A 21042-nucleotide genomic window follows, 5' to 3' on the forward strand; every position below is an offset into this window, starting at 1 on the left:
GAACCAGAACCAATAAAAAAGGCAGAAGGCACCTGAGAAGTACCTGCTTTGAGATCTCCCAAAGTTCAGAGCTGATATCTCGCAGCACACCTTTATCAGCTCAAGCTCAGGACTCTCTGAAACAGAGAGCACTGTCCTACAGTAGCATAAAGCATGCTGTAGACAGCAGGAAACGCTGTAGATCATAAAACAATGACCTGTTTCTAGCATCTGCTTTGTCTTCTTTTCCTATGAAAAGACACATCAGGCCAGACTGTGAGTTATGCAACCTGCAGTTACTCAGCTGTCAACTGGCTTTGACAGAATACATCCCCAGCAGAGATTTCCCAAGGTGCTTAACACTTGAAACAGAGCCCTGGGATAAAACAGAATGGAAGGAGGGACAGGTCACAGGTTAGTAAAGGAGGAGGGGAAACCACAAATTAAAGAAAATTCACTACAGAAAAATGAATGGTTATGAAACCTTGATAGAGAACAGGTTTCCACAACAGTGGAAGGCTTAGCTGAGATGGGATTGCCACATGAAGCCCAAACAGGAAAAAAGGTTTCTGGTAGTCCAGTTAGTCACTCACTGTATTTCTGTGTATTTCTGACAGTGTTGTGACATGAAGAACTACTTGGAAAGTCTGATCTATTATTTGCACACAGGAAAAAAAAAAAAAAAAAAAAAAAAGTAAGGCTAACAGAAAAGGATGAAACAGTCTTGTCAGTTAAGTATATCATTTGTTCAACTTGTAGTGGAAGGTGAATGAAAAGGAAAATAATGGAAATGCTGCGGATATGTTATCAAACCAGAACTAGAGCACAGGTGAGACAGGGAGAAGAATTTTCCCTGTTTCTTACGGATATATGAATACTGCAACAAAGAAAGGCAAAAAGCAGTCTCAGCCTACTTCAAAGCTGCAACCTGCATGGTCTCCCCCCAGCAGCAGCTCCAGGTTTTCTAAAGTAACCGTTCATAATGTTGCAGCCTAGGACTACTAACATGAAAACAGAAAAGTGGCCCCATTTTCCACTCATGCTAATTCATCATTATAGGGAATAATATAGAACAGAAATGCACTAAGATTGCAGACATTTTAAACAAGTTTGATTGCAGAGCTGGGGAAATGCAAAAGTAAATGAAGAGAAAGACACACAGAACCAAAGGCTCAGAGGCTGAACTGTTCCAGGAAGAATAAAGTTCAGCCTTTGTCTGTGATTAAGTGGATGATTTTGCAAAGTTGGGCAGGTATCAAGAACTGGTTAACTGAAGGCGAGAGAGAGTTACAGTACAAAGTGAAAACAGAGCAGTCCAGGGGAGAAAAACAGCTGCCACAAAGTCTCTTTTCCCTTGGGTTTCCTCCTTAGCTTTTAGGCTAAATATACTTTTCAGCTAACCTATTCTGTGGAGCTAATTCCCTGAAAGTGCTGGGAATCCACTAGGACTGCAGCCTACCACACTGAGGAGCTGACGGGTCTGTACCTGTGCAGTGTCCTTTCAGATTCTGTACTTAAACCCGAAAGAAGGCAGCCCTGCTGAAAGCATTGTATGCACATATTTACACATACCTCGTAGCAGATGGCCAGCACACATCCCAAAGCAAGTGCCAGACTTACCAGGGTGTGTGCAACAGCAAAGAGCAATGAAAGGCAAATTACTACACAAACGGGGAAAAACGTGCCACCTTAGGTTTTGAAGCTGTGAATGGCTGAAGGACAACAGCCCCTCTGACACAATATTGTGCCCTTTGCTGCCTCCAGAGCTGGCTTTCCATGAAGCAGTCACACATCCTCCATGGGAGCTGAAGCCATATAGGTACCACCAGATATAATTCACTGCATGTGTTCTATGCTGCAGTATATTTTAAGAATCCATATTTATGGTCCATGCTACGTGCATATGGCTTTTTCAAAGGTGCAATTTCTAAACTATGCATACACATTTACAAGCAACTGATTACAACTTATTCCAATTCTACTCTAGTTTTCTCATCTATGTATTTTTGTGACTGCACTGCACCAGCAGACCCATGGGGTGAACTCAAGTCTATGGGAAGAGATTAACTTACAACATTAATCTCGCCATGCAGTCCATGCCCTTTGGTGCTTTGGGTGAGACGTCAAGATCCCACAGGAACCTCTGTGTTCCCTCTCACATCACTGTGGCATGCACAGAAAGGGAGGTGCCCAGGAGCAAAGAACATTTAGCATAATGACTCAGATGGGTGGTCAGCAGTTTAAACCAGCCACTTGACGTTACTCTAATGAGGATTCAGTTTAACAGTCATTCTGCATGCATGGAAATCCGTCCCATTCCCAGGAAATCGCTTAAAGATAAAATGAACTAAACCAAATCATCTGTTTGAGAAGAAGGAGGTTATGGCTTGGAAAATGCGTAAAATGGGTGGAGTGAAAATGCCCATGGGTGAGTAAGAATTATTTGTCACAGCGAGAGGATCAGGGAGCCTCTAAGCTTTATCTCAGGGATGACACAGCATAAAAAGGACTCCTGCAGAAATTAGCTGCAGTTCTGCTGAATCCAACAGGAGTAGAATCCTCTTATGATAACTCTGAGATTAGACTAGCATGTTTTATACACATTTTGAGCCACAGAAGTCTTGATTGAAAATTAATTAAAGGTATTTCCATGATGAGTAGCAGAATTACGTCATATGCTACTTGTTCACCAGGCAATAAATACCTGTCATCTATTGTCTACTAAATCCATTGAAAAATTCCCACCAATACATTCTGATGCATCCAGGAGCAATCCTCATCATTCAACTACTGCATCATTAGCTTCCTGAATCTTATAATGAAAACTAATTCATTGAAAAATATTCTCAGGAACATGCCTGGCTTATAAAATCCCAAAACACATTCTTAATTTCTATAAGGATTAAGTATAGGCTCTAAGCTTAGGTTATCTAAACATCAATACATGTATTAAATCTACCAAGACAACCTTTTTGTCATGCCCTGAATTCTTTAATTCTGCTTGGCTGTCCCAAATCTCTCGCTACATCGTGTGCTGCAGGTCTAGGCATTAGTACTCCTAACCATAAAAATAATGCCTGAAGTGCTGATATACCCTCACTGAGACATTGTAACTTTGAAAAACAATATCTGCATATGCAAATAAAGGACCTGGTGATTCTGACTGGCTATTTACAGCACTTTATTTAAATCAGGCTGTGTTAAATTCTGCCCTACTGAAGGTCAGAGAGCAGGTATCAGATTATTAGACAATGATAACAGGATTGTGGCATCTTACTTCGGGTTAATGATGCACACAACCCCTAGCTTTCTTTAAGTTCAAAAAGCTTTTGGAAAAAAGATAAAAGTTTCTAAGGCATATATATGAGTAGTAGAGTCTCACAGCTAAAGGTCTGAGGTTACAGAACTACCAGAAGGGGTTATAGTTGTAAAGAAGGATGGCTCTGGGGTAATCTAAGGAGTCGCACATGGAGAACTCAATCAAAACAGGAGAAGAAAATCGTATTTGCAGTAATAGCAGACAATTATAGCAATAAGGAAGAAATTAGGAATTGTATGAATGATATTGCTGTTCAAAAAATGTGTAAAAATACGAGGAGAGAAACCAAGCATTTCTAATGATCTGCACCTGGAAAACAAGTGGAAGATAAATAGAAACTGTAATGAAAGGGACAGCTGGAGGGATGATAGACGATGGAGGTCAAGTCTCTGTGAGAACCAGCAATTTGAGAGAGTGAGAAATGAAAGAGTCAGAAATAGCAAAGACCTCTTTAGAAGTGCAGTGAAGGTATGTCAATATATTAATTATTTAATCTATCGTCTGCTAGTTGTTCCTCAAACTATACCCACAGAACTTGTCTATATCTAGAATTTGATTTGTATCTAACACTTAAATCACAGAAATACAGTTGTCATGTCCTTTATTCCAGTCCAGTGCACTTGTGATCTTACTTCCAGTGTTACCCCTCACAGACCTCACTCTCAAGTCTCCAGGCAGGCTCTTAAGACAGCATTCCTCCATTGCCTGCTAATGTGGTCGCTCTCTTGTTGGTATTTAAACCAAAAATGAAATGTGATCATTACCACGAGTTCCTTTAGGCTGCTTAAGCCTCAGTGTCCCCTCAGTAAAACAGCCTTTGAACCAGTACTAAACCCACTTCTTGCTATGTTTATTTTCAGCTGTTGAGACCCCCATTTTTTGTATGCTGGCCTGTTGATTCTCAGTTTTACACATCAATTTTGATTTTGCTTACCCTTTTCATACTAACTTTTTGTGACATGACTCCTAACTTCACTGATCAGTTGTTTCTTCCATAAGACTGCAACATACACTACTGTCTCCACAGCTCCAAAGTATTTCTTCTTTTATCTCCTTTATATTTTTAAAAAATTGCTTTAAGTCTTTATTTGGTGACTGACACAAGTTTATTTATTACTTGGAAGCAACAGCCATGATAGCTGGTCAGTCTCTCTCCTCATATCTGCACTGGGGTTCAGGTTAGATACAAGGGATGAATTAAACCACTAGGAGTGTAATGCAGCACTGAAAGAGCCTGTCCAGGGAAGCTGATGAATTTCAGTCCCTTAAGCTTTTCAAAACCAAGCTAGACAAAGCTATAGCTGACCCATGGCAACAGCAATCCTTGTTTGAGTGGGAGGATGAACTACACAAACCCTCAGAGGTACCTTCCAACCCTTGTTTCTATGATTCTGCACATTTGTCCAATATTTCACTCCTGCACACTCTAACAATCTGTCTGTCTTAGATTTCTTCATCCTTAATTTCTTCATCTCCTCTCTTCCTGAGGCAGTATGTCATCAGCCCCAGACTTGACATTTGAGAGTCTGAACCCTGGCTCAATCTGTATTGAGCTGCATCTGCAGCCAAAAAAACGCAGAGAAACACTAAATCATTGGTGTCTGCCAAAAACCCAGGTCAGTTAGCAGGGTGGCAAAATGAAAAACACACCCTTCTGGTGCACCAGCAGCAAGTGGCTGTTGCCCAGCAGCAAGCAGGTACCATGTCCTCAGGCACTGCTAACTGGTGCTTTTTCCTAAAAGTGCTCCCACCACTATCAGCTTTGCACAGCCATGCACGAAGGCAAGGACACAACTTCTCTTCAAAAATGAAAGATTTGATGGTAACAGATCTCTGAGGGTTTTTTTTACTGTTATAGGCAGTATTTAGATCTCTTTCTACCAGCTGCTGGATTTCCATGTCAATCCCTCTGAAAGACATCTTTTAATTCTGATAGTCTACTGGATAGTTTACTACCCAGGCACCCTGTCTGCTATACTGGGGATATTCTGCTACTAAGAGCAACCAAATCTCCAGTTGGACTGCACAGCTGCCCAGAAGGGGTCTGGTACTCTGAGGTACCTCCACAGGACTACTTCCTAGTCCAAGTTCCTCTGTGACTACTAAACTCACAGCTTACTCTCCTAGAGGAAAAAGAAGCGAAAACACAACCTGAAATGACTGTGAGAACAGCTGTGTGCCACGCTGCCCTCTGTCCAATGACCTTAGCCATTTGTTCTTAAGTAAATGTTTTTATTTTCTGGATTTGATAAATCAGGGATTGATTTAAGAAGTGGAAATGAGGATAAAATGAACCCATAATACCTAGAGGATAATATGTACTCTTTTACTCTGTGTGTCCTTCCTTTGGAAGTGCTGCAGTGGATGGTGGGGGACAACAGGAGGTTAGCAAAGGACAGAAGGGATTTAGGAAGGAAATTCAGGGGCAGTTGAGAGAGCAGGAGCGAAGAGGGGAAATTCATCAAAGAACAGAGATAAGAATATTAGACTGAGGGGATTTATTTCAGGGTATTAGGAAAGAAATATAAGAAGAAAGATCTCTAAAAAAGAACTTTATGCTAAAGTATTTTACAGATGGAGGAAATTTCCCTCTATTGTCAGCAAGTTCTTTCTGCTGGACCATCTGCACACACACAGATCTAGAAATGCACACCAGATTTTTGACCACAGAGCAATAGTAAATTCCAGTCTATTACATGGTGACAGATTTCTGAGAGTGTAACCAGATTTCCGGAACACTGTAAATTGTAATCAATCAGGAATTCTTATAAGACAACTATATTTTTGTATAATAACTGTTGAAAATCTGCTTCAGATACAATGAAGAAAACTAGCACCACAATCCCCATCTCCTATACATTTGTTATAATGGTTATTGCATATTCTGGTGACTCCTCTTCATTTTAGACCTTCTAGTCTTGATTACAGTTGATATACAGAGCTCTACAGAAGGGTGCAAAAAGCTCTTAAGGACTGGAGGAATAAGCTAAAATTCACAGCCCAACTCCTTATGAAAAGACTTGAAATGAAGCATGGATTATACATAATGCTATTATTTATTTCCTGTAGCTATGCCTGCATTTGAAACTTACAGATGATAAAGAATGTTTGTCTCCTGGACCAACAGGAAACCCAAAAGCAGGAACTCTGTTGTGTTACACCTTGCAACAGTAACATTTCCTCACAAGTTTCCTACTCAATGTACAGAAGAGGAGGTACTTGGAGAGCTGCAACATAAGAATGTTTGTGTCTGTGGTATATATGCCAGGAACAGGAACAAATGATCCTGTTTTGTAGGCCAGATCCTTCTTCTTGAGTGTTGACAGCTATTCACCCCTGCCTTACCAAAATGTTCTAAAACCAGACTTTGAATGTGTTCATTTCAGCATAATCTGGAGCACCAGTCCCAAATTTCCTGAAAGGGTAATGATTTTGGTTGCCTGATTGAGTTTTCACCAAGTGTTCTTGAAAAAGACAGCCCGTACCTTAGAATTTCTTGCCACTTTTAGAAGTCACTGTTTCCACTGGAGACAATGCATGATGTTATAAAAGAGATGTTATTGAGCAATGGCTGCATGCTGAGAGGCTTCAAGTGATGCACAAGTTCAAGATTAAACTCAATCTCACCTTCCCTATGGTTTGTAGAGGATTAAGGTAACATCTCCATTATCCCTCACACAACACAAAGCCTTTGCTGCTGCCTCCCCATGCAGCTGAGCACAACATGTTCCATTACACCACGGGATTCAAGAATACCAGGTGTTCTGACAAAGCAGCAATTTCTGCTCCCACGTTGGAGAAAAATCAACCATGCTATGTCTGCAATTTTTGTCACTGTGTGGTAGCTGGGCTTGGGCTCTCTCAGTATTGGCACACCTGGAAAATTCTCTTGGAGTTGGATGTGAAACACCATTTTGAACTAAAACTCGGGAGTCTCCTGTATGTGGTGTGTGCATCCACAGCAGGGAAAGGCAAAAAATGGTTTATTGCTACAGGAGGGATCTTCATGAACAGACCAGTGTGTTAAATCCAGGCTAGCTGTGGATACAGCATCTCAGGATGCCAGAAGGCAAGGCAGAAAGCTCAAAAATAGCACCTGGTAAAAGAGAAAATGCTCAAATACCTAAAAACTCACCACTACAGAGATCAACATGCTCTAACAGCAGCAGAGCAAACCCACAGCACAGTGCACCGAGCTCCATCTGACATCTTTGGAACTAACAGTTAATTGCACTGGGATTGGGCCTTCCCAGATTTTTCCTAAATTTGTGCCAACTACTTAATAGCACAAACTGCAGGGAATAGACTGAGTGAGGCCTGATTTATACTTAACAAATGATCCACAACATGTTCATGTTGGACAGAAGCATGCAAAACAAACAGGAAGAGCCTGTATCCCCTAAATGACAGTGCAATGGCAGTCCTTGGCTCTCAGTTGTACTAGTCAAACATGCATTAAGCGACTTTTTTTTTGAGCTGGGAAACTCATACACTAAGCAGTGCTAAGAAATGCTTCTTACAGAAAGGTTGTGCCGGCATACAAGGCACCATCCAGTTGTTTCAGCAAAAATTTAAGACAATCTTTGAACAAAGCCTTTACTCAAGTGATTTGCCTGCTACATACAGGAATGGCCTACATCCCTTAATAGGCATGGATCAGTCTACTGATATTTATGGTGTTTATTCTGCATGATAATGCAGGGTTAAATACCTGAACCAACTGTGGTCTCAGTCAATCTACTCAAGGATTTATGTCCCATTATTGCTAGAGCTGTTATGATGCCACTGGCTCTCTTTCCAAGATGAAAGAAAGAAATACTGGAATGTGAAATACAAACCAATATAAAATGGAGTTATAAGATTTTTCACCTGGGGTTCCCCTTGCCTCTCAGGGTAACTCTACTGCTTGTCCTTCCCCAGAAAAATGAGCCTCGAGCCTGACAACAGCTGAGGATCCTGGTGCCTTCTACCACTCCCACATGTGGTGTAGGGACACATCTCTCTAGCTGGGGATGGTGGGTCTGCCCCAAAGCTGTGGACTCTTGGAGCCTGTCTCAAGGCTTCCAACATCTTGGCATGGTAATATTGGACTCAGAGGCAGTAGGAGTCCTGAACAGGCAGGACTTTCAGGGTCCCTGCTGGGGAAAAAGCAAAGAGGACTCCTCAACAGCCTGCTACAAATACAGAGACAGTTCAAAAGAAACCTAGACTTTGATATATCGGGAGTTCATTGAGACAAAGTTATTTCAGAGAAAACACTTCAGCCAACCAACATCTTTTGATAAAACTAAGCTTTGGCAATGGAAGAGGAGAATTCACAGAAGCTTTAGAAGGGAAAGCAATGTGAAGTTAAACTATCGTCAGTCTCACCCCAAGTGCAAGGACAGTGCAACTACAGTGGAAACAGTCAAAGCTGAACAGAAAGGGATTTCACAGGTGGATGAGGACTGGAGTGCTGTGCACATTTAGATGTCTCATCTCCAGGAGCAGTTACTTCCCAACTAGGCATTATGGTTATGATCAAGTGAAATGAATGTGAAAAGCACTCCCTGAGTTCAGCTAGTTCTGGTCTGGGCTCATGAGGGACATTTATTGCTGTATGACCAAGCCAGCACACAAGGTGGTAGACTGTCTGTGTCTATGTGTTTGCACACACAAGGCCGTGGGTAGAACATGTTAGGTACAATAGAGGTTTGAGCTAGACTGCTGTAATACAAATCAAAACTAGGAAGAAAAAGGCCAATTATTTTAATAACTTGCCCAAATGCCTCAATTGATCATACTAACTTTAGAAAGCAGAAGGCACTATGCACACTTGACAGGTTTGTTCCTCTGACAGGTACATCATGTGCTCATGATTCCTGTCTGATTCCCTTCTTTAAGAATACCTCTGGGTTCCTTGTATGTGTGGTGGAAAGTGGAGGTGGAGAGTCATTCTCTGAAGGAAAACACAATTACCCAACTTCTTTAAATGCTCAAACAGATGACAAGTGAACAGGCTTTCAATACTCCCCACCAGCTCCAGTTTAAAACAAAACACTGTGCATTATACATTCAGTAACAGATCCTTAATCCCAAACTCCCTCTAGCAGGAAGGAGCCAGGGGGGAAAAAAAAGTCCCTTTTATTTTGCCCGTATTTTTCATATTGCAAGGTGCTTTTTTATCTCATTGAACTCAGAAGAGAGACTTGCAGACAGGATGCTGTGCTGTGCTAACTGGGTTGCTACTAGAATATGAACAAGGGTCACAGACACAGGGGCTAAGCCTGTGTTTGTAAGCTCCTGGTCTTTGATGGCTGCCAATCATTCCTGCAGTTTGTTCACTGCATATGCACATCACACACTTCTAATCTGCTCTCTCTTCCAGGGCTAAAAGCTGGCAAGCATGTGGTAATGCTCCAGGTTAAAGATAAACCACAATGAGGATGAGAGTGTGTAAGCATGAATATACTCATTTATACATTGAAACCTACATGTTCAAGAGCAAGTGAAAATACGAGCATGTACATGCTTTGGGGAGATTTAATTTCCTTTATCCTTTCATCTTTTTTTTTTTTTTGTCACAAGTATAAGGTCCTCTGGGTTATTTTCTTCTCACAGCAATATGCCAGCCAATTAGAAGAATAATAGATGAATGTCAGCAAGTTAGCACAGTGCTCCTTAATCAGGAAGTCCTGGAAAGTTTGATTAATTCTTTAAAACCTTAGACTTGGTACTTCTTTTTAATAAATGGAAATAATTTCCCTACCATTTGCTATTTTTAATATAACCACCTCCAAAATCTTGTATGCTAATATTCTAGAGTATTTTTAATGTATTTCACTGAGGATGTCCCACGGCCTTGCCTCTTCATTCATTTGTGCACAATGCTAGAGGTACTCAGTGGGATTCAGCAACGGCTTAATGCCATTTCCACTGCAATCAATAGCAAAACTCCTAAATACTGAAACTGGGAAACAATTAGGCCACTATTGAACACATCAGAAAAAATATTGATTTGGTGGAATTGAGGTTTGGTGTTGGTGAGTTTGGTTTTGTTAGTGTCAGGGAAACTACCCATGTCGTGATCAAACCTGAACTTGAACCAACTTCAGTCTGCTTCTGCCTCAGATTTAACTTCTCCCTGATGCTGTTGTGATATTCTGGTAATGATTTCTGTAGTCCAGCCTGCAGTCAGCAGTTGAGGACAGCTAGGTCACCCAATATCACAGTCTATTCTTTTAAAAGTCTGAAAATAACATACTCAAAGTACAAGCTACTGCTCTCAAGTATTGCCTTCCCTAAATTCACTTGGGGGAGACTAAATTTCTGCTTCTACAGAAAACTTGCACAAGTGCATCTCTCTATGCCCCAGACAGAAATATGGGACTTGTCACAGATTTCAAGTGTGTGATTGAAATTCCCAGCTCCCTGGATCCTCAGGCCAGAGAGGCTGTTGCATTGATCTAATCAGAACTAATGCATAGATAGCACAGATCATGAAACCAACTACTTCCTGCTTCAAGTCCAGCATCTGAAGTTGAACTAGGATCTTGGTTTTTAGGAAAAAAAACACTGCAGTGCAAGATGAAGTTTAATTGTCTTTCAGGAGAAAAACTCACTAGAGCTTTGGGTGGCTTGTTCCAATTAGTAACTTCATCCAGTGGTCAAACAGGCCTAGCATTTCCATATGTAATTGCTATTGTATTTCTACCTACAGCTTACAACTATTAGTTTCCAATTCCAAGACTGTAATATCCTCTGTTATCACATGCCTATCCTCTTTATCAGTATTTACAGACTACAATTGAGCTATGTCTTAGCCTTCTCTTTAATAAGCTAAGTCCCCCCATGTTATATAAAACACAACCTCTGATTGTTTTCTTACTGTCTCAGGTACTTTCTAAATTGTGCCCAATTTCTAAACTTTTTTCCTTGAAGAACAGCCGTCTTAACCAGACATGCTGCATTTTAGTAGTTTTTGCAACAATGACAGCTCTTACATGACTTTCTGAAGCAAAAGAGGGGAAAAAGAAAAAAAGGAATAAGTCACAGAATGGAAGGGTATGAAGAATGAATAGCTTAAAAAGAGACAAAAGAACAACTGAAAGAAAATAGAGAAGGAAGGAAAGACTCTAAAGTAGGATGAGGTAGCAGAGGGATAAACACTTATTGAAGTAGAAGTTCAGGAAGAAGGAAGAGATGATGAACAGACCATGCAAAGCAGCAGTTATTTACAAGCATGCTTCTGCAAGTTATCCTGTCAGCTCCAAGAGGAAGTGACACTCGATTCTCCTACCTATCCTTCCACTCAATTATTCCAGGCAATCAGGGATCTCCAATAGTGATTGCTGCAAGACCTTCTGTGGTTAAGAACACAGAGAATTGTGTGCAGAATTTTTTGGAAGCAGAGCTCATTAGCCTGCAAGACACCAAACCGACAGCCTCCCCAAAACTCACCACCTGTGATACAAGTGAGCTCCACAGCAGTGGGACTGCTTTTTTTCCCCATCCCCTGCTCTAGAAATACCTGCCTTGCTTCAGGGCCAGCACTGGAGGTCACTGGAAAAAACAAAAGGCACACTGTCACAAAGCTCACATATGGAGCTCTGGGCTCAAGTCATCAGGCCTGGGACATCTGTGGCTTTCTGAGGATGCCTGCATGTTCAAGTAATTAGACCAAGGCCAGCTGTCCCCTTCTCATTCTTCACCCTTTATGCTCCCATTGCTTCTGCTACCACTGTCTGTCCAAACAATCATTTGTCTGATGGATCACCGACAAGTAGGTTTTTTGTTGTTGTTTATTCTTTGGAAGGCAGGAGTGGAAGACAACTGGTGAGACAATAAAGAGGAGAAAGGACTTTTCTGAGTATATCCCATGAGACACCTCAGTGTTTCCAAATGAGCTTTTGCCATATCAGAGGAAATATTTGCTTTAACCTCTATATTCTAAAGTCATAAACTCCAAATGCTTGTATTGGTACTGAAAATGCAACCATCAGTAGTGAACCTGGCTGCTCAGGAAACCTTACTGCTTTACAGACAACTCTGGGCCTAATTTCCCTGTCAGTGGTCCAGATGTAATTCAAGGAAATTAATGAACCATATTTCAATCTTAAGACACTCCCTGTAGCACACTGCTTTCTGAAACCTTTCCTGCTAGTTTGTGCTAGAGCAAGCCAGAAGTACTGTGGGACACAGGTCTCCACATCAGTGGCATTTCTGCTGAAGAAACCCAGTGAAGCTTTTACTAGTAGAGGGAAGGCAGGAGTGAGAACAGAACCTACCCTTTTCCCTCAGCTGTGAAATTACATATGTAGCTTTGCCCCAAAGACACAGAGAGGCCCAAGCTGGTGCTGGAAAAGGAACACTGCTCCCCAGCCTGCATTTAGCACCAGGGCATGACAAAGCAAAAGGCTGTGTGTGCACTGAGCAGCCCCATCCCTTGACAGGGCAGTGAGTGCCTGGATGATACATTTACTGCAGCCTGTGCTGCATTGTGCCTGCCCGTGTACCATCTCCATAGCAGCAGTTCTGCTAATTGAGACCAGCTGCTACAATTCCAAATTCTTCTCTCCAGAAATATCGATACTACAACGTTATGATTAGAAAGCACTTTACCAAATGCCTCTCAATTCTGCACAGCTCAGATGAAGAGCAGCTGCAGAGAGAAGGGACCGTTCCCTGAATATACAGAATAAAACACTGCAAAAACACTGGAGAAATGAAGGCTACAAGAAGCAAGTCAAAACAGAATAATGATGACAAAGAAAGCAGCCTGCTGTATATGCTTCTGCCTGTCACTTTAGATGTTGAAAGCACCGTGAGCAGACTTTTTCCTTATGCTCTAGGATAAATGGCCATAGCACTGCACTGTTACAGCTTCATGTGGCAGGTGTGCATGTTTGTCAGATCCAACTTTTCTGTCCAAGGAGGAATTAAAGCAAAATCTATCAATCTGGGCTTGGCTTGGAAGAGTAGCTGTGGTCTTGAATCATTTGGCACTGGGGGCTGCTCTGCACAGCCCACTGGCAAAGAAAGTCACTGGAACTGATAAGCTTGTGGGAAGACTTGCAAAGTAGGAATGCCACCACACCACAATGACTTGGCCACACTTTTGGCTATCTCCCTGTGGTTGCTGGCTCCACACAGCAAGCTGGATGCTTCGCAGTGGTTACCCTGGGATTGCCAAAAGCTGCAAGCACTTTTCCCCTCCAGGCAGACTGGATTAAACTGGCTATCAGTATTCTAAATTCACTTTGAAGTCTCATGGCCTGTCTGTGACCATCAGGCAGAGGGCATTCCTGAAAAGACATCTGGTTACTGAATTAATGTAAGAACTGGGCAAACCACTTCAATTCCATCTGTTATTCCAACCTCCTGAACACAGAGAACAGAATCCTTGAAAGAGAAAATCCCACAAAGAAGGGTCTGAAAATGAGAACCATGATGCAACATGTAATTTCCTCCTGAGAAAGATGCTGTACAATCTTATAGAAAACGTGGCACACTCCAGCATGTGGCTGTGTAAACAAGGTCCTAATACACCGTTTCACTACTCAGATTTCATACTACAACTGAGGTAATGTAACACAGCTAAAGCAGAGAGATCGCTTTGCCATGCTAAGTGATCTGCCTCCTACTCTGAAAATGAGTGAGGTAAATAAAGTGTTTTATATAAATACCAGACAGTTTTTCTTCACCAAATAAAATACTCAAGTTTTTAAAAAATATTCCTGTTGTTTTGCTTCAGAATATATTTGGTGCTTAGTGACCCACTCAGATTGTACCATTTATACAGATCTCTTACCTATTTCACTTTCTAACTTTTAGTCTACATTAGAAGTCTGCTTGAATCCACAGTACTGCAGGAGAGGGGATACATCAATGAAATTCCAGAAAGGTAAAAGTCTGACCATGTTACAATTGAGTATAAACTTTCAGAATCCTTGTCTGAAAAAAATATAAACTTATATTTTTTTGTGTAGCACTCACTGACTGCATATTAGCTTACACTCCATTTTCTTTCTGCTCTGAGTAAGGTTGCTATACTTACTTGTGCTGGTAAACAGCTGACACAGAAGTCCATATGGAGAACAGGAGTGTAAAGATGAGCTTATATAGAGAAGCTCTGTGCTTATATAGGGAAGTCACCTCAATAAAGTGCTCAACACTGCACGCAAACATGTTAGCGTAATTTGCAGGTGACAGTGTGACGGAATTCTGTTGATTGCAGTGCAGTTGTGTTCCTTCCCATCAAGCTGAATTTAGCCTCTCTAGTCACCAAATCACATGAATAAACTGCTATGCATACATTTATTTTATTTTTAGGTTTCCAAGATCAATCAATGACATTCATGTGAGGAGAATCACAAGGCTAGGTAAAAAACAAACTAAGCTCTTCTGAACACTAACAGTCACTGGGAACATCAGGACACTTTGATGGTTTCCAATGGCACAGCTCTGTGGATTGTGAACTGAATTACAGCAGCTTTAAGCAGTCATGGACCTTGGCACATCAGTCATCATAGAGAACCCATGCAGCAGAGCAAGCAGTAGGACTATGCGAGTAACAGATCCACCAGGCCCTGTTAAATCTCCATACTGACATTTGTACACCTCAGCTTGCAATGTACCACAATGACACAGTTGTAGTGCTGAAAGTCAGGTGCCCAACATACACTGGCCCCAGCAGAGAAGCACCAACTCTGCAGCTGACTATTTATTTTGTGCACAAAGCACAGGCATTCTCCCATTTCATTACAGCTGCCCTCGCCTCCCCCATAACTAAATTATTGTTATTATGCTCCGCATAATCCTAGTACTGACAGGGATGTTTGTTATACATAATTAAAGATATTAATTTTGCATGGAACAGGAGACACGGAGCCAGGAACTTAATCTTTTTTTTAAATCTTCCATTAGAAAATTACCTTCATTAGCACCGACTCACTGAGCTTCTCTCTGTTGACAATTTTTATCGCGACCTTCTGACATGTGACACAGTGAACCCCCAACTTCACAAGCCCTGCAGGAGAAACAAAGCAAAATAGAAAGGAAGAATTGGTTAGAGGTTGAGGTTAGTTGTCAAGGGTTTTCCTTTCAGAACACCATCCAGCTGTTGACAGCTTATATGCAAACATATTCCTATAGTATCTCCTCCAGCCAGAAAAGGTCTTGTGAGTAAAGGAGACCCTTCAGCCCACACTGTGGCCATTTGGCAGTGAAGCCACTAACATTGCTGATGCTCCTACAGTTTCTGCCACTAAAACTGTGGTTTTGTTGAAGCACTGTAGCCCAGCTCTCACCACTCAAAGTGTGTTCTACCAGTAAGAAGTTCTGGAAATTGAACCACACTGACTAAGTGCTTTTGCTGACACCTGACATCAACAAAAGCTTGGAAATCAACAGAACTAGATGGTCAGATGTTTGCTTCTACATTTCTCTAGCTCTTTCCAAAGTTTCCATGATCACAATAAAAAGACACTTAATTATGGCTTCCCTTACTGTTTTAATTTACCCTGCTGTATAAAGTTAATACTGTGATGAATGCCGTTGTGGTGTGCAGGAACATCAATATATGCTGCTACAATTCTAAGTTCTTGTTTGTTATTACTTATTATATTCTTGTCCTCAAAAAAACTGGTTATATCTGCAAAAGGATGTTGAGATGCCTGACAGGATTAGGATGTCTGAACCATCATCAAAATATGGAACACCAAGTCTTAAAATAAAAGCTAAGTAACATACATGAGCTACTATCATCTGCAAAATCTTCATCTAAGTCTGATGACTTACATGAAATTACATTGAGATACCTCCCACAAGTGAGTTCAAGATGGTGCCTTGAGCTCTCAACTCTACTGCCATTAAGAAAATTTGTAGCTGGCAAAGTTGTTCTTCTTAGGCTATTCAAGTGAGATCTTGTCTGCTTCAGGTTTTACTCTTGTCTAACATGCACATACAGCACACCACCTGATGGGCTGGGTACCATCCCACTCCACACACTACATGCCAAATTGCCATTTAGGTTAATTCAGTTATAACTGAACTAAAAAAGAAATGGCACCTCTCCAGTGTCACCAAGACTTGCTGTGTTTTGCAGGGCATTTATGAACAATGACATCAAACAGCAGAAAAAAGACTAACTTAGTTCCCAGCTCCTAGGCCAGCTTGGAGTTAAGAAGCCAATCCCACCCCCTAATGCAAAGCACAAAGCCAAACACATTGCTTTATCTGGAATTTGAGCACAACAGATTTTCAGTCCAGTGAAACACACTGAACATAGGACTTCACGTGCCTTACTGAGGGACAAATAGATTCTTGCCTTACAACAAACTGGGCCAAATTAAGTGAACTAGAGTTTCATCAGGGACTTCAGCAATCTTCTGCAGGTACCTGTCCATCCTTTTGTTACACAGCTAATCATAAATTTGGAATTATTAATTACTGGTAAATTATGTGGAGAAATAAAGTCCCAACTTGCTTCCAGTCACATTCTCTTATGGCACGCTCAAGTGTTCTGGATATTTCTAGTCACATAATTTCTCAGTCTCATCTGGTTAAATGCTGACATCCACACTTTCAGCCACGACATAAACAAGCCACAAAAATTAAGAATGCAGCGCACTGACAAATCCATTTGAAACTGTGTACAGCAATAGCGTGCCCTCTGCCTGAAGCAACTGAGAAGCAGAGCTGGGGCCAGATGCTGTGATGTCCAACCACACTCTCTTCTCTCTGCACTTTTACTATACAATTTGTAATATCAACCAAAGCACCTCTGGCTCTATGTTCACTGTTCAGAGTACCTGCAGCCTTACTTATGCTTCTTCCCTTTGGCTTTGGTTTGTGTTTGGATAGAGGCTACTTAGCACCACCCTGTTGAAAGCATGCACTGTTTCAATCTGTGCTGATTGCTTCCTTCCTGCTTCTAGGACAAACCTTACATTGCTCTTGCAGCACAATGACAGCACTTTTTACATTGCTCTTAGTTACACTTTCAAATCTCAGCAGAAGTTCTAAATCAGTCCTTTATATTTGACTCCCAGGATCTGTGGCTCCGTGTTGTACTGTAGCGCAGCACGGACCAATTATTTTCAGAGGTCAATAAGGGTGAAAAACAACCGCTCTCCAACTGGTTCTTCACTAGTGATATATCAGACTTCTCATATGTCACACTTCAGGGTTTAATTTCAAATCTTGTTGCTCCCAAATCAAGACATCTGTCTGACTGAATGTGGCTGATTTGTAAACTATTTTTCTTTTGTCCTCCCTGAAGCACCCTGCCATGGAGCCCTAGAAGGGTTTTAACCATGAGCTTCTGGAACACTGTCATGCTGCACAGGGTATCTTCACAGTAGCCTCTGTCCTTGTAGCTATTAACCTACCACAGAAACTCAAAAATTAAGATTAAACTATTATGTTTACTCCAATAAAAAGTTAACCAAAAACTGCGTAAAAATAAAACTGGTACTGAATCACACTGATTTGGTATTGAATTAATTTCATTGACCTCAAGAAGTCATTCTTGATTTATGCTATGGTATCAAAGGACAGAATGAGAAAACATATGTGAGATTTAATGCATATTTCCTCTTCTCCTGATTTGCATTTTAAAAATCAAGAAAAGAAATGCACTGTCATTACTATCTCTTTTGTGGAGACAGAAATTTTAGACAACCCTCTGAACAGCCCAAGACAGCATTTTTCAATGTACTAAATTCACTGAATGTAATTTTAGGATAAAAAATAAAAATGTTACTATGCCTTGCTTCCTCCCTTCTCTCCTGACTATTTCCTTTTGACATTTGCATGCCAGCCTAAGCAGAAAAAAAAAAAACAAAAACCCAAACCAAAAAACCCAAACCCTCTTGGTAAGTCCATCTATAGGATAACACTCCTGCTGCTATGAAGAAAGCCTAATTGAGCTGAGGCAGGAAGGGTTTGTCCTCAGGACTTCTGTTTCTGTCCTGTAATTTCAGTCAATTGTGGAAGTACACAATTGAGAGGAGATAACTTAATGTGGATTTGAGGTCCTGTGGGCTTCTGATTCTTAAGGAGCCCTTTGACTGACAGAGAAAACAAGCCATTCAAGATGTATTATTTATCTACATAATAACAGACCTTAGAGAAAAGCAACTATGTGAATAAACAGCTAGGCTGTAAGTGAAATAATGGAAGTGGCAGAAATGCCTGCTTGGAAACAAGTGCCCAGGGTGTGTTTACAAAGTTGTGGAAGAGGTGGTGCATCTTCCATTTTTTCTTCTTCTGTATATGCAGCTGTTAATGAGCACTTCAAAGCTATATAAATGCTCTTCCAATACAGATGTGTCAATAAGTTAGGTACTTATTTGTAAAGCTTATCTACACAGTCAGGCCAGCACAGGTACGTGTGTCTTCTGCAAAGAGAACAAACATGGCTGCTGCAAGGATATTTTGCATTGGTTTGGCTTACTGCAAGTCTGTCAGGGAGCAAATAGAGCTTGAACTTGTCTGCTTCATGAGTAATTAACCCCTCGAATGCAGGTAAGTAACCTTTGTGACTGCTAAACTCTGGTCTGTCCTGACAGAAAATCTAAGATGCTGTGGGAATCAACTGCTTGAAGTTTCCCTCAAGCACTCACACAGCTGTCACATGCTCATGGCTTCAGGCACATCTGAGATCTCCATCTATAGGTCATTCCTGGGGACTCTGGACACTGACATCCTGGGGCTTTAAAATCAGTTGTTGCATCCAATGAACTGTAAACATTGGGCTGCTTTGATCTTCGCTACTGAACTGCATCAGAACCAGCCCTATAATTGCAGGTTGGGGAGTAAAGAAGAAAACATGAACACACCGGAAAGCAAGGGGATGTGTAAGTTAACAGTCTTTTCATCATGATTGAAAGCCACAATCTGGAAACCAACAAGCATGAGAAACCCCAGATGACATGAAGATGCCACTGAAGAAAGAAGAGCAAAGGAAAGTGTGCAGGTCTGACACAGCCCAATGCAGCAGTGACCTGCTAATAATCATGCCTGTCCATTTTTTTTGCTAGCAAACTCCCACTCTGGATGCTTACAGATATACATATAGTTTTTGGAAAAGACAGGAGCTTATGTGATGAGCAAGGGACAGATTTAGATCAGCTGGGAAGGTGGACAGCCCATCCTGAAGCAGTACAAAGAGAAGATTCTTCTTCCACCCAAGAAGAATGTTCTGTGGGCATGGAGAAACAATAGCTTCCCTCCAGCTGAGACAATATATTCACTGTGAATCCAAGACCACAGCAAGTGGCTGATACTGTAACTGGCAACAACCTTCAGGCTTTTTCAGCTAAGGACAGGATTTCAGAAGAGACTTCATTTACTTTAACCTTGCATTTTGTGTAGCAATTTTCTCTAGCAGACACTGAATAAAGCATTAAGAGTTTGGAGCTAGTGCTATTTGCTATGCACTTTACAGTTGTGTAAATAGTAGCATCTTCCTAATGATCCTGTTATTACAAACCTTCGTTAGAGAAAGAAACATTTTAGGAACAAGAAAGAATGTTTTCAGTACTATCCAAACCTGAAGTCTGCCAAAGACACCAATCTGAAACAAATTATCATTCTGAGCCAGAAAGAGAGACTAATAAATAATGAAACAGCACTGTTGTTTAAATACAGCACTTATAGTATATTCATTGTCAGTGATGCTCCCAGTCTTTCAGAAATGATAAACACAAGTAACTTGTTATCCTGATCTTTAACCATGAGGCAAATAACTACTCAAAGAAATAAAGGTATATTTGCTATATTTAATATATATGATTTTTCCCAGTGGTAAATGGAAGTATTTGGCTTTCTTTTAAAATAAAACCAACCTAAAATAAATTTATGTAGTAGAAAAACTAGACACTGATTTCATAAGACCTGCACACACATGTTGCTTGCTCTTCACTTCAGAGCACATTGTCAAAAACCTTAAAAAATCCGAGTGGAAAGCCCTGGTCTGGACAGAAATGTCTGTTTTGGCTGGATGAGCAATTAAAGGAATGTCTAGAGAGAAATATCACTCCTCTTAACTTGAGTTAGCTAATTGCCAATTAATTCAAGTCAATGAACACTCCGCAAATGTTAATCTAAGCACAGCAAAACACAAACATTTGTGGTTTACTTCAGGGCTCAAGTACTGGCAACAAACTCTGGATAAGAAAAGGAACAGAAGTTCTAGGCTGACAAACTCCAGTACTCTGTTTTCCAAGAAGCTTGATGTGTATATAGTATTGCTGCATGTGAACTTTGTACATATGGTCTTTATATACAAATAATTTATCCCCGCAAATTGGAGGTTGCTGTTGTAAATCTTAAAAGAATTTATGGATGCTCATTCCTGAAAACTACATGCACTAACATTTGCAAGACCTGCAAAACCTCAAGGATGCCAGTCCAGAAAATCAACCCTTACAGCAAACGAAAGTATTAATACATCTCAAGCAGGGTGGAGGACAATCTTAAAATGTAATATTCCTCCTCTTTATTCTCCACAGTTATCTTCACAAACACTGCAGTTTCAATTAGGGTTAAATCAGTTCAGTTACAGTGTCTAACTCTGCTGACTGCAGTGAAGTTGCTTTAGATCTGCAACAGTGGAAAATGGATTAAAATTTGGCCCAAAGCAACATGATTTCCATAGCCGTAAAATAAGGATAATAACACTTACTTACCTTGCAAGGGCTGTAGAAGGATTAACTGATTAATCCTTACAAAGAATGTTGGAAAGGAATATCCAAGTTTTA

The 21042-nt window shown here is 40.9% G+C and overlaps 1 protein-coding gene across 23 annotated transcripts in view; it reads right to left on the reverse strand.

Annotated features, from left to right (window-relative positions):
- Positions 1 to 21042, reverse strand: part of BRSK2 (BR serine/threonine kinase 2) — a 303186-nt gene that overhangs the window by 138132 nt on the left and 144012 nt on the right. For all 23 annotated transcript variants that reach the window (XM_072929769.1, XM_072929773.1, XM_072929770.1 and 20 more), the window contains exon 2: positions 15211 to 15305. In XM_072929769.1, the coding sequence (XP_072785870.1) occupies positions 15211 to 15305 (95 nt within the window). The remainder of the gene's footprint in view (positions 1 to 15210; positions 15306 to 21042) is intronic.

Source organism: Taeniopygia guttata, chromosome 5 (genome assembly GCF_048771995.1).
Source record: "Taeniopygia guttata chromosome 5, bTaeGut7.mat, whole genome shotgun sequence".
Taxonomy (NCBI): domain Eukaryota; kingdom Metazoa; phylum Chordata; class Aves; order Passeriformes; family Estrildidae; genus Taeniopygia; species Taeniopygia guttata.